The 11,655-nt window shown below is 34.8% G+C and overlaps 1 protein-coding gene across 1 annotated transcript; it reads right to left on the bottom strand.

Annotated features, from left to right (window-relative positions):
* Positions 1-2,253: 2,253 nt before the first annotated feature.
* Positions 2,254-11,468, bottom strand: LOC107699952 (multidrug and toxin extrusion protein 1). Its single transcript, XM_016501411.1, has 17 exons — positions 11,181-11,468; positions 10,438-10,539; positions 10,290-10,358; positions 10,066-10,214; positions 9,765-9,807; positions 9,607-9,651; positions 9,266-9,363; positions 9,017-9,114; positions 7,424-7,537; positions 7,270-7,337; positions 6,258-6,366; positions 5,999-6,074; positions 5,642-5,711; positions 5,213-5,345; positions 3,064-3,158; positions 2,906-2,984; positions 2,254-2,821 (listed from the first exon to the last, which is right to left on the bottom strand). Exons 1-17 carry the CDS (start codon positions 11,361-11,363, stop codon positions 2,589-2,591), a joined length of 1,764 nt encoding a protein of 587 aa, XP_016356897.1. The 5' UTR covers positions 11,364-11,468; the 3' UTR covers positions 2,254-2,588.
* Between the last annotated feature and the right edge of the window lie 187 nt (positions 11,469-11,655).

Here is an 11,655-nt window from a genome sequence, read left to right as displayed (position 1 = left end):
TTTCAAATGCATTTCAAATCCACATTGACTTTATATTCATCGTGGGGTATTAAATGAAAATGCAATTGAAACGTCTTATATGTAAGTGTCAATGCATTTAAGAAAAATAAAAGACATTTAAATCACCATTTTTCTACCCTTTTGCTGGACCTTTGGCTCAGAATGCATTCTGAAATTCTCACTCCATTTTGCTACAATTATCAAATGGTATTATGATGAAAATGCAATCCCAAGTGTCCTACCCCAAGTCTAAATGCATTTAGTAAAAACAGCATTTAAATGCTAATTTTTCTACAGTTTTTGCTTGGACATGTTAAACATATCTAATCAATTTGGGTAATACATTTTCATTTTATTTTTGACACTTATAAAGCGTTAAAAGATGTTTTTAATTTGCATATTGAAACTAGTGTAGAAAATGTCAAATGTAAATAATATAACTGAATTTTCATTTTGCACTAAATGTTGCACACGTATTGTAAAATTTAAATTGAAATACAGAACTACATTGCCATTTTACGTATTGCATTGCCATTTTGCATATTACATTTCAAATTTAATTTTGCTACCCATTAGGGATGTTCAATACTGACAAAAAATGAGTCATTGAGTTGTTCATTCAGTTGACTTTGTTATTGAAGTTGTTTATGTAGGAAAGAATTAATCAATGTTTGGAGTGGTTTTCTGAATTTACAATGTGTGTGGTTTTTTTTAATCATTTCTTATTTGTTTATTGTTATTGGTGATTCCAGATTGCTGTCATTCAAGAAGTTATCATTTCCTCCCCCATTTGTGGCTGAGCTACACATTCTCTTCATTTTATTTTAAACATAAAACATCCAGAGGAGATGGCACCTATGCTGGAATTCATACAATTATAAGGAACATATGAAACTGTGTATGAAGCATTTTGTTTTGTTGCTGTTTAGTTGAAAATAATTAAAGGGTTAGTTCACCCATAAATGAAAATTCTGTCATTACTTACTCACCCTCATGTCGTTCCAAACCCGTAAGACCTTCGTTCATTTTTGCAACACAAATTAAGATATTTTTGATGAAATCCGAGAGCTTTCTGACCCTTTATAGACAGCAAGGATCCTACCATGATCAAGGCACAGAAACGTAGTATAAGGACATCGTTAAAAGGGTCCATGTGACATCATCAGTGGTTCAACTGTAATTTTACGAAGCTACGAGAAGAATTTTTGTGCGCAAAGAAAACAAAAATAACTACTTCATTCAATGATTTCTTCTCTCCTGGGAGTCTGCCGCCATTAACGAGAGTACCACGACACATGCGTGTGTGTTCATTTGCCGGTAAACAAGGTGCAGCACATGCAGGGTCTACATCAGTAGCACCACACGCATTCGCCGTGGGTCAGAGCTCTCGGATTTCATCAGATATATCTTAATATGTGTTCTGAAGATGAACGAAGGTCTTACGGGTTTGGAATGAAATGAGGGTGAGTAATTAATGACAGAATTTTAATTTTTGGGTGAACTATCCCTTTAAGTATATCGTAAAACATTGTTGACAAGATCAGGACAGATGCAATTGGAGACCACTGGAAATGTAAGTTTAGCATTTTATAAACAATGTTTGAACTGGAAAGTATTTGGAATAGCTGTTGATAATTCAATCTCAAACTGTTCTGCATGTTACTCTGTACTTCAGTTTCATTCATTTCATTTCTTGTCATTTCCAGTCTTCCTGTGAAGAAATCCAGAACGAGGGTCAAAGGTTCAGATGAAGGGAACCTACGCTTCCAAGACTCATGTATGAACAACTTCGAGAATCCATGTACAATTTGAGCGTTTTTTTTTCTTTCAAATCTCAACATGGAACTTGGACTGAACATGCAGAAAAAGAAAAAAAGTAGTTTGCTATTGCTATGCTATTTTTGAGAAATTTCTGCATAACGGATTGTCCGTTTATGTTACAGAAGATAATGTAAATCTACAGAATTTTCCGTTTTAATGTTGAAGGAAATGTCCGTAAATTTAACAGAAAATGTTCTGGTAATTTTCTGCCAGTACATTATCCGTTTTTTTTACGGATTTTTTTTTTACAGTGTATAATTACACTGTAACAAGGACACCTTAAAATAAAGTGTAACCTAATTTTCTCCTAGAGAATCTGCATATCTGAAATAAGGTCCCTTAGATGTCCTAATTTTTTTTTTTTTAAGTATATGAGTAATAAGTATATATTTTAATAAAAGAACTTAGAACTCACAAGATTTTTTTCCTGGGTAAAAATGGTCTTCATAGGAAATGTGCTCGACAAACAAACCCAATACTGACAATAAATTAAAAATACATGTCAAGTAACCATTACATCTTAACTTGAAATTCAAAAAACATCACTTCCAGAAATGTTTTACTTTCACAGTGCAAGTCCATGACACATTTAACACATCTAATACCAGAGATTACAAAAAGGCTGCTTGGAATTAAAAAATAAACAAAACATAATCATCTACCTAAAATAATATTAACTTTGCTTAGGTGGCCCAGTCAATGGTGGATTTTCTAAAAAAAAAATAAAAAAAATTTGGATTGCAGACAAAGCTCTGTATTTATTATGCTCATCTGAGAAATCCAGTGAGCACCTCATTTAACACAATCCCTCCAGCTAGTATAAGCAGCATGAAGAAAACCGCAAGTCCTCGACGGATAACGAGCTGTTTGGTGGTCAAAACCGCGCCAACTGCGATCTTTGTGCCAGCATCTGTTATTCCTCCTCCTTCACGGAGCCCTTCCACATCTGTGTTTGCATCTGTTTGGCCTTCTTCAGTGTGCTGGGATTCCTGTGGTACTTCTGTACAAGGACAAAGGACAATTTTATTAGTCAACAGGGAAAGTCCAATTTGTTCATTTTTCATACACCACAGACAGAAAATACCTTCTGTGCAGCCCTTATTTTCCATAGCGTAAGATTCATCTTTAGTCTTAGGGACTTGTACACCTGCTCTGATCAAGGCCTGAAAATAAAAATATATAAGACTTAAGTCATTATCTATCAAAACAGAATATAGATGTGGATTAAGAAAATAGACCCACCTCTTGAGTCGCTTTTTTCCAATCCAATTTGCAAATGAGGATGATAAAGAACAAAGACTGTAGGAAAACACATCCAAAAAACCCAATCCACAGACCTAACAATTGAGAGAAGAGGCAAGAAAGGATGGATGGATGAATTCAGCGTGGTAACTGAGTTTAACCCTCTAATGCTCCTAACTTACGAGTCACACTTGTACTCCTTGGCAGTTAAAAGTGAACAAACACCTTGAGTGAAACTTTTTTCAATTAAATTAATGTTTTTGGTTCAATATTATTTTTATTTAGTATTTGTATTTTAAGGGGATTTCAATAAAATAATGCAATACTATTTGTGTGTCTATTTTGCACTTATAATGTTTTAGAATTTAACCGCTTCATTGCTGTATATTTTTCTGCATCATTGTATCCCAAAAAAGTGTAAATACAAAGTTCTGTAATTAAACTCTAGATGGCGCAGACTGATAGGTGCTAAATTCAGTCTGCTAGAAAACAACTATTACTATTAAAATCTTGCTGCTCAACATTCAAATACTTGGCCAGTGTTGGCTGTAGCAGTTTGCAGAGCTCTTTCAGAAAGCATCTAAAATCTTTTACTCCATATCACTCTGCATATTGTGTGGTCTGCTTATATAAGCGGCAGCATTTACACAATTGTGTTTTTGCAGCAGCAAGTACTCTATAATATGTAACTGTTCTCTGCGCCGACTCTGCTACAGATTTGAGAACAGGTTAAAATGAAATAAGCATTGCTTGTATACACTATTAACTGGGGTGCATCATATTTAGCCGTATGACCTCCTATATGGAGATATTTTTGTTGCATTATTCCAAATAAATAGATCACGATTCACAAATAAATGTAAAGAGATTAACAAGAAATAAACATATTTACAAATAAATCTTGAGTTTCACAATAAAAACATGAATTAAATTCACAAATAAATAAAATGAGATTTAAATCACATTCACAAATATCTTTTTATGTCACAAACACAACTTTGCCTGGCATTCATTTGTGAATCGTGTCCTGTGCATTTGTGAATTGCTGCACGCATTTGTGGATTTTGAAACATTTCTAGCGTCGCACTGACACAGCCACAAATGCATGGACTCCACCCATCATCTACTCCAGCTAATCAGATAATAGCCACTCTTCTGACCAATTGTAGCACATTCTTGTTATAGCCAATCATGCTATTATCATTTCCAAAAGCATGTAAAATATAATACTGTGGCTTGGCTTGATATACAGTCAAATGGTATCAATGGTATCCAGTTTTTATTGCTTTTATATTTCCTATTTGAGCCAATGCAGATGAATTATTATTTCTGGGTAAGACTGTCCTGAATGTAAAGCAAAACATTACTGGCTATAGTGAGAACGTGGTACGACTGGTCAGTGAAGTGTGGTTGTTATTTGATTGGCTTGAGTAGACGGTGGGTGGAGCCCACTTATTTGTGGATTTGTGAGATTTGTAAATATGTTTTTTTTTTTTTATATGCAAATCTCATTGTATTTATTTATGAATTTAATTAATGTTTGTGAAACTCTAAGATTTATTTGTGGATCTCATTCAATTTATTTGTGAATATGTTTATTTTTGTTAATCTCTTTACATTTATATGTAGATCATAATCTATTTATTTGGAATAATGCAACAAAAATATCTCCATACTCCAATGATGTGTTCATTTATTTATAAGGGCGATGTTTCATTATGCTCCTGTCATTCATTTATCGCTTCTACTGGCTTTTCACTTATTCAAATAAGAAGATAAAGGGTTATGTCGGTGACAATTACAAAAAAAATAATTACATTTTGATACTTGCTCAGGTGTTTGCTGGGTTTTCTTACCTCTATCAGCCTGCAACGTGATATCTGTTTGTTAACAACACATTTCTAGACTAGAGTCAAGCCATTCAGCGTAGTAGTACAGGCACACATTCAAAATTCAAAGTGTTTTTTTTTTTTTTGGGGGGTCAAAAGTAACTTGAGGAGCACCAGAGGGATGAAAAAGTATTTTGATTACACAGAGGTTGTTCAAGTGTATTTAAGCAAAGCCACTGGGAATGTTTCTATTTCACCACATTAAACTCTTATGTTATCATGTGGCTTCCCAGGCTTGAATGTGTTCGCAAGACACCTACCGATTATGCCCATGCTGAGAGCAAACATCAGAGACACTCCAGTTGGGAATCCCACAAAATAATATCCCACAATATTACAAAGAGCACCGAGCAGCTGCTTTCCAGCACCTCTGACAATGCCACCTGTAATGCCCTACAGATAGAATATATATATATATATCAGACATTGACAATATCTGAAGTGAATACCAGAAATAAAGATTGAAAGCAAAATACAGACATCAGAATATAACCACACACTTTACACCAGTGACGTAATAAACAAAATTTTACAAATAATGTCTAGAGTTTTAATATTTTATGCAATTTTGCTTCACAAAGTAAATGCATATTTACAGATGTTCAGATATACTGTACTGGAAAACAATACTTTTTTTTTCTAGTGCAAAATTTAGTTATAAATAAAATATTGGACAAATTAAATCTTACCGCAATGGCATCAAATAAATGAAAGAAGCCATACATGATCATGACCTCTGATACTCTGAGCACTATCTCCCTATAGAGAGAGATAGTTTAGTACACAGATCAGATATTAATTGTTGAATGTTTTAATGGCCACAATTACATCTTCCCAATACGATTCCAAAAATGAATATTTATTCAGAAGATGGGAATTCTTTACACAAGCTGACATACTGCATGTTGCAGTTTCTCCTTTTCATATTAATAGAAGTGTACCTTCTTGGTACTGTATTCTTTGAATATACTCAATATCCAATGTAAAATGTTATATTGCTCTTTAGTGTAATGCAATCTGAACAGTAGATTTCTGTAAACACTTACTCTTCTGTGGTAAAGACGTATCCAATAATATCTTTTGTACTTCCAATTAAGGTTGCAACCACACAAGAAACAAGCACTAGAAAAAAAAAAATAAAGCACACCATGAAGGTAAACCAAAACCAGTAACCATAAACCAATAATAACTATATAAATGTACATTTTTATAATAAACAATGTTCAATTATGCAATTTTTCTTTGAAACATCTGGGCATCTTAAGCATCAGTTATGACAAAGCTGTTGATGAACAGATCACATACGTCCACAGGCTAAAGATACTTTGGCAGACAGCTTGGCTTGTTCCGTGTTTCCAGCTCCGAGTGCATTTCCCACCCTCACACTGGCTGCCACAGCAAATCCCAGTGGAAACTAAAAGGTGAGAATAATAAGAAACTGAATGACAAAAGAAAACAACTTATGTTCAAGCTAATCTGTGTACTTTAAACAAAGGAATTAAAATATAATTTATCACAGATGTTCAGAAACAGAACTTGTCGCTGCTGCAATTTTTCTAATATCCTATTTCAACAGCAATGATTTTTGTCTTTTTTTTTTTGTATTTATTATTAAAACTTTACAAACTGTACATATACAGTATTTCAGTTATTTCTGGGGCCAGATTTAATAATCTCAATTAAAGAATGGGTTACGTCTGTGGTTGCTTGGCAACTGTTACAGATTTTAAGTTAAACCTCACACAAACCTCTTTCCCATGAGGGAAAATCTGCATCGTCAGTAAAGCGGTACAGGTTATGCAGCTGCATTCCTGTGCATGCTCTTCATACAAATATGCAAGATTACAACTTTCAGGATCTAATACTTTGATCATTTGTTCAATTTGATATATATTACAGTGAGTTGTTTTAGAAAAAAAAATAAAATAAAAGGCTGGTGTATTTAGTTACAATGTATGATCTGGTTGCTGTTACCAACCCATGTATCTATTTTCACCACCCATACAGAGGATAACAAAATAATATTTGCTAATGAGATATGATACTTTAAGTAATGTAAATAGTGAATGCGGAATAACAGAAATGAGGCACTTCTTAGTTCCACAGTTCTGTCAACAGGTTCCAATTTCAGTTTATCTTTTATATGAACGTAATGATAACCTAATATCTTGACCCATTAACCATTAGTTTACCATTAACCATTAGAACCATTAACCAGTAAAAAACTGGTGCTGTTGGGTCTAAGAATACCCCTGAAATCAGCACAAGTATACAGTTTTGTTTTTGTTACAGGTTAAGCCAACATTTGTACGCCTACCATATATGCAATAGTGGCCAGCTCATACACAACAGATTGGGCTCCTAGCTCAGTCTCACTGATGAGCCCTACAACAATAAAATACATCAAGATCACAAATATATTCATGACTCAAACAAATATAATTACATAAAAACAATAACATATCGCAAACCTGCTAGGAATCCACCAATCTCATATGTCCACCACTCCACACATAGCATGAGCATGCTGGGAAAAGCCAAGCGAATGAAGGCACCCCATTCCTGCAGACAGTCAAGAGACCAGCCTAGGATACATGGGAAAAATACACACATTTATATATCAGACTAATTAACAATAAATCGAATACCAGATTTATTTATTCAATAATAACAGATGAAGATTGGCAAAAAAGATATGACGTTTCAACACTGAGTACCTATGAAAGCAGTATGTTATAAAATGAACCTGGTGAGACATGACTCATCAGAAACATTTCAGTGAACTCTCCACCACATCATCTTAAAAAGTCACATAGTGAACAACTTTCTGGTCAAATATTAAAAAAAGAAAACAACATACTTTGCACCAAGACATAAAACGGTTACATATTTCTCCCGTGACGTAATCACCTTTGAAATATTTATTTAATGTTAAAACTATTTTTAAAAGGTGTGTAATTCATGGAATAATAAAAAAAAAGATTAAACTATAGTAACATTTAAAGGAACACTCCACTATTTTTGAAAAGAAGTCTCATTTTCCAACTCCCCTAGAGTTAAATAGTTGAGTTTTACCATTTTCGAATCCATTCAGCCGATCTCCGGGTCTGGCGGTAGCACTTTTAGCTGTAGCTTAGCATAGATCACTGAATCTGATTAGACCGATAGCATCTCGCTCAAAAATGACCAAAGAGTTTCGATATTGCAGCAGGCGCAATGATATTGAAAATAGGCTCATTTTCCAACTCCCCTAGAGTTAAACAGTTGAGTTTTACCGTTTTCGAATCCATTCAGCCAATCTCTGGGTCTGGCGGTAGCACTTTTAGCTGTAGCTTAGCATAGATCACTGAATCTGATTAGACCGATAGCATCTCGCTCAAAAATGACCAAAGAGTTTCGATATTGCAGCAGGCGCAATGATATTACGCAGAGCCTGAAAATAGGCTAACTTCTGTTAACAAAACCAACGTGACCACCTGCTTGCACAGGGAGCGTGCTGGGGACTATTTTCAGGCGCTGCGTAATATCATTGCGCCTGCGGCACCCATAGTATGGCAGCAAAGTTCCTTGATTATTACGCCGGAATGAGAGTATAGTTCCTAGCGATATCGGCCTAGAAAATTGCAACTTTTCATTTTCCGTCGGTCTTAGTACACGATGTAACTACAGAAGAGTCAAGTTTTAAATAGGAAAAATATAGAAACTCTTTGGTAATTTTTGAGCGAGATGCTAACGGTCTAATCAGATTCAATGATCTATGCTAAGCTACAGCTAAAAGTGCTACCGCCAGACCCGGAGATCGGCTGAATGGATTAGAAAACTCAACTGTTTAACTCTAGGGGAGTTGGAAAATGAGCCTATTTTCAAAAATAGTGGAGTGTTCCTTTAAACATTTCAAAAATAGCTTGTAGTGAAAAGGCATGTGGTGAAAATACATTTACCAGTCACATTCCTTGACACTTTTAAGTTTTGAATGTCATATTGCACTATAAAACAGAGAAAATCTTTTGTGTCCTATATCATAAACCATACACTCAAACAACCCAACCAAATAAAACAGTCACCATCCCATGTGGCTTTATGCAGGTCCTTCCAGCGGATGTATACGCAGAGAAACACAGCTAAGGAATACTGGGAAATAGTGTTTGCAGCAGCAGATCCTCTGTGAGTTCGAAAAAAGGAGAAAAAAAACCCACACAAAACAATGTTATTGCGACCTCATTATTACTTTTAAGCCTTGGTTCTTTAGAAATAAATAAAAACAAACTAAGATCCATGGAAACAGGATAAACAGAATCTAGACAGCTTCTTACGGCACACCAAGATCAAGCAGATGAAGGAAGATGTAGTTTATTAAAGCATTGAGGATGTTTCCTGCTGCTCCTGTGATGACCTGAGGCCAAATAATACCCTAAACAAACAAGGAAAAACAGACCATCATACTGAAAAAATGGTAACATTAAAATGACCTATTTTCATTCAAGTCAAAAATATTATTTCATATCTAAATCACTCATATCTAAAACACACACAAAATCAGGTAAAAATAGCTCTTTAAGTTAACAATTGCTGGTTCCCATTTTTTACAGTGTAGGCTATATATGAACACTAAACTCAGGCAAAATAACAATGGAAAAACATTGCCTGGGTTTACCTGATTTTGAAGATACCGTCCTTGCAGCTGATACATAAAGGCTGCCTGAAAATAGTTTTTAAAAGTCATATTGTGGAACATATAGTGGAATAGCTTTTAATTTATTAATTATTCATAGTTATAGTGGAAACATTTAAAATGTTTAATGTGTCACTCACAGGCAGAGCAGGCATGAATATTTTTACATAGAGCTGTGACAGACTGTTGAGAGAGAGAGAGAGAAAATAATCACACACAGTTAAAGATGCTTCACTGACTCAAACTGTAGGTCCATGTGACTGTCACATGCCCAAATGATATGACATTATGTTTAAACCAACTTATTTCACAATACTTCTGTAATTTACTTCCATTAAAATATCCTGACAACTAGTGTTTTATCAGCAGATTCAGGTACGTTTTGCTAAACAGAAACATTATTTAATGCATAACATCCAGTAAATGCTGAAAGTGTCAGACCTGGCCACACTGGGACTCTGTCGGACAGCCAGCAGGATGGGCTCGGTGTTGATGAGCAGCGCCCAGCAGGGGAAACAGGCCAACAGGAGGATGAGAATCCCTCTCTGCAGTATCACACCCACCCGCTTCAGATTATTACTGCCAAACGTCTGGAGGACACAATTCAATTCAAATGACACCTGAGTACAAACGACACTCACATTACTGAACATTCACTATCAGACCTGAGAGATGAGTGTATCGCATGCAGATGCCAATCCAGAGCCGATGGAGATGCCAGTCACATTAATAACCTGTGAGCAAAAAGGATGTATTTACAAACACAAAGAGAATTTTAATGATTGCCATAATTAAGTTATTTTGTGAACTCACAGCAATAGCCAGTGCCACAGCGGCCAGTTCAGTTTTCCCCAAGTGTCCACAGAACACAGTGCTGATAAAGCTGATCAGAAAGATCATCAGCTGAGATATAAACTGCACGAAGAGAGAAAACATTTTGAGGATGTGATAACAACCACAATACATTGTCACTTTATTCAGTGTTAAAGCTACAATATTGTAACATTGATTTGTCATGTCCCCTATTCTTGAGACAAAACTGATTACAGCCACTACTGACTAAGTATTTGATAATTATTTTACATTATTCTGCTAAACTTACTATTCATTTACATTCAGGTGCAACCTCCAGCTTATTTTTTATAAACAAGTCTCAGAAGATGTGTTTATATAGATGAATCTATAAACAGACAGACAGACAGACAGACAGATAGATAGATAGATAGATAAGATAGATAGATAGATAGACAGATAAACTTAATTAAATCCATCTGTCTATTTTTAAAGATGCATATTTATGTTCTTATGTCTTCTACAAAATTTAAAGTGTGATCTCATCGTGCCTATTGCTATTATGTTAAAAAAACTTATAATTTATTTACATTATTTTGTTTTATTGTCAAGGTTAATTTTCCATTCAAATAAATTACAAAATTGAACTTTACAAAACGTTTTTCAATCAACACTGAATTAAAATAATCTCGATATATGATTAGTAGATTGTCTACAAACAAAGTTTAAAGAGCCTTTAAAATCTATACACTTTTCACACTTACCACTGGTCCAGCCAGTTTTAGCAGCTCTACAGTTTCTTCTTTATAATTCACCGGTAACAAACTCCGGAGTTTCTTTCGACATCCTCCACAAACAACCTGTGAACTTGACGTTGACTGATCATCATCACTTTTCTCCGGTTTTGAGTGCCAGTTTATCTGGGTTACTGTATTAATACTGTCCATTTTCGTTATTTCTAAAGTCTTTGACACAAAACAGCTTATATTTGGTTACAATACAGGACAACATCTGCATGAAAGATATTGTGCTAAAGGTCCATTGCAGGCAGACGTCTGGGTGGATCTCAAAATGTGGCTGTAAGTTTAGCCCTGCCTGCTGAACTCCACGAGGTTATTACATAAACAGAAGTCACTGCATGCTCGGGTCAGGTTTCATTAAAGGGGCAAAAGCATTTAAACTGAAATTTCAATAGAGACAATTGAGACTGTGGAACTTCATAAATTTTTTGTTTATATA

Source organism: Sinocyclocheilus anshuiensis, unplaced genomic scaffold (genome assembly GCF_001515605.1).
Source record: "Sinocyclocheilus anshuiensis isolate Anshui unplaced genomic scaffold, SAMN03320099.WGS_v1.1 scaffold1332, whole genome shotgun sequence".
NCBI classification, from domain to species: domain Eukaryota; kingdom Metazoa; phylum Chordata; class Actinopteri; order Cypriniformes; family Cyprinidae; genus Sinocyclocheilus; species Sinocyclocheilus anshuiensis.
This window is presented reverse-complemented; position numbering and strand designations above follow the sequence as displayed.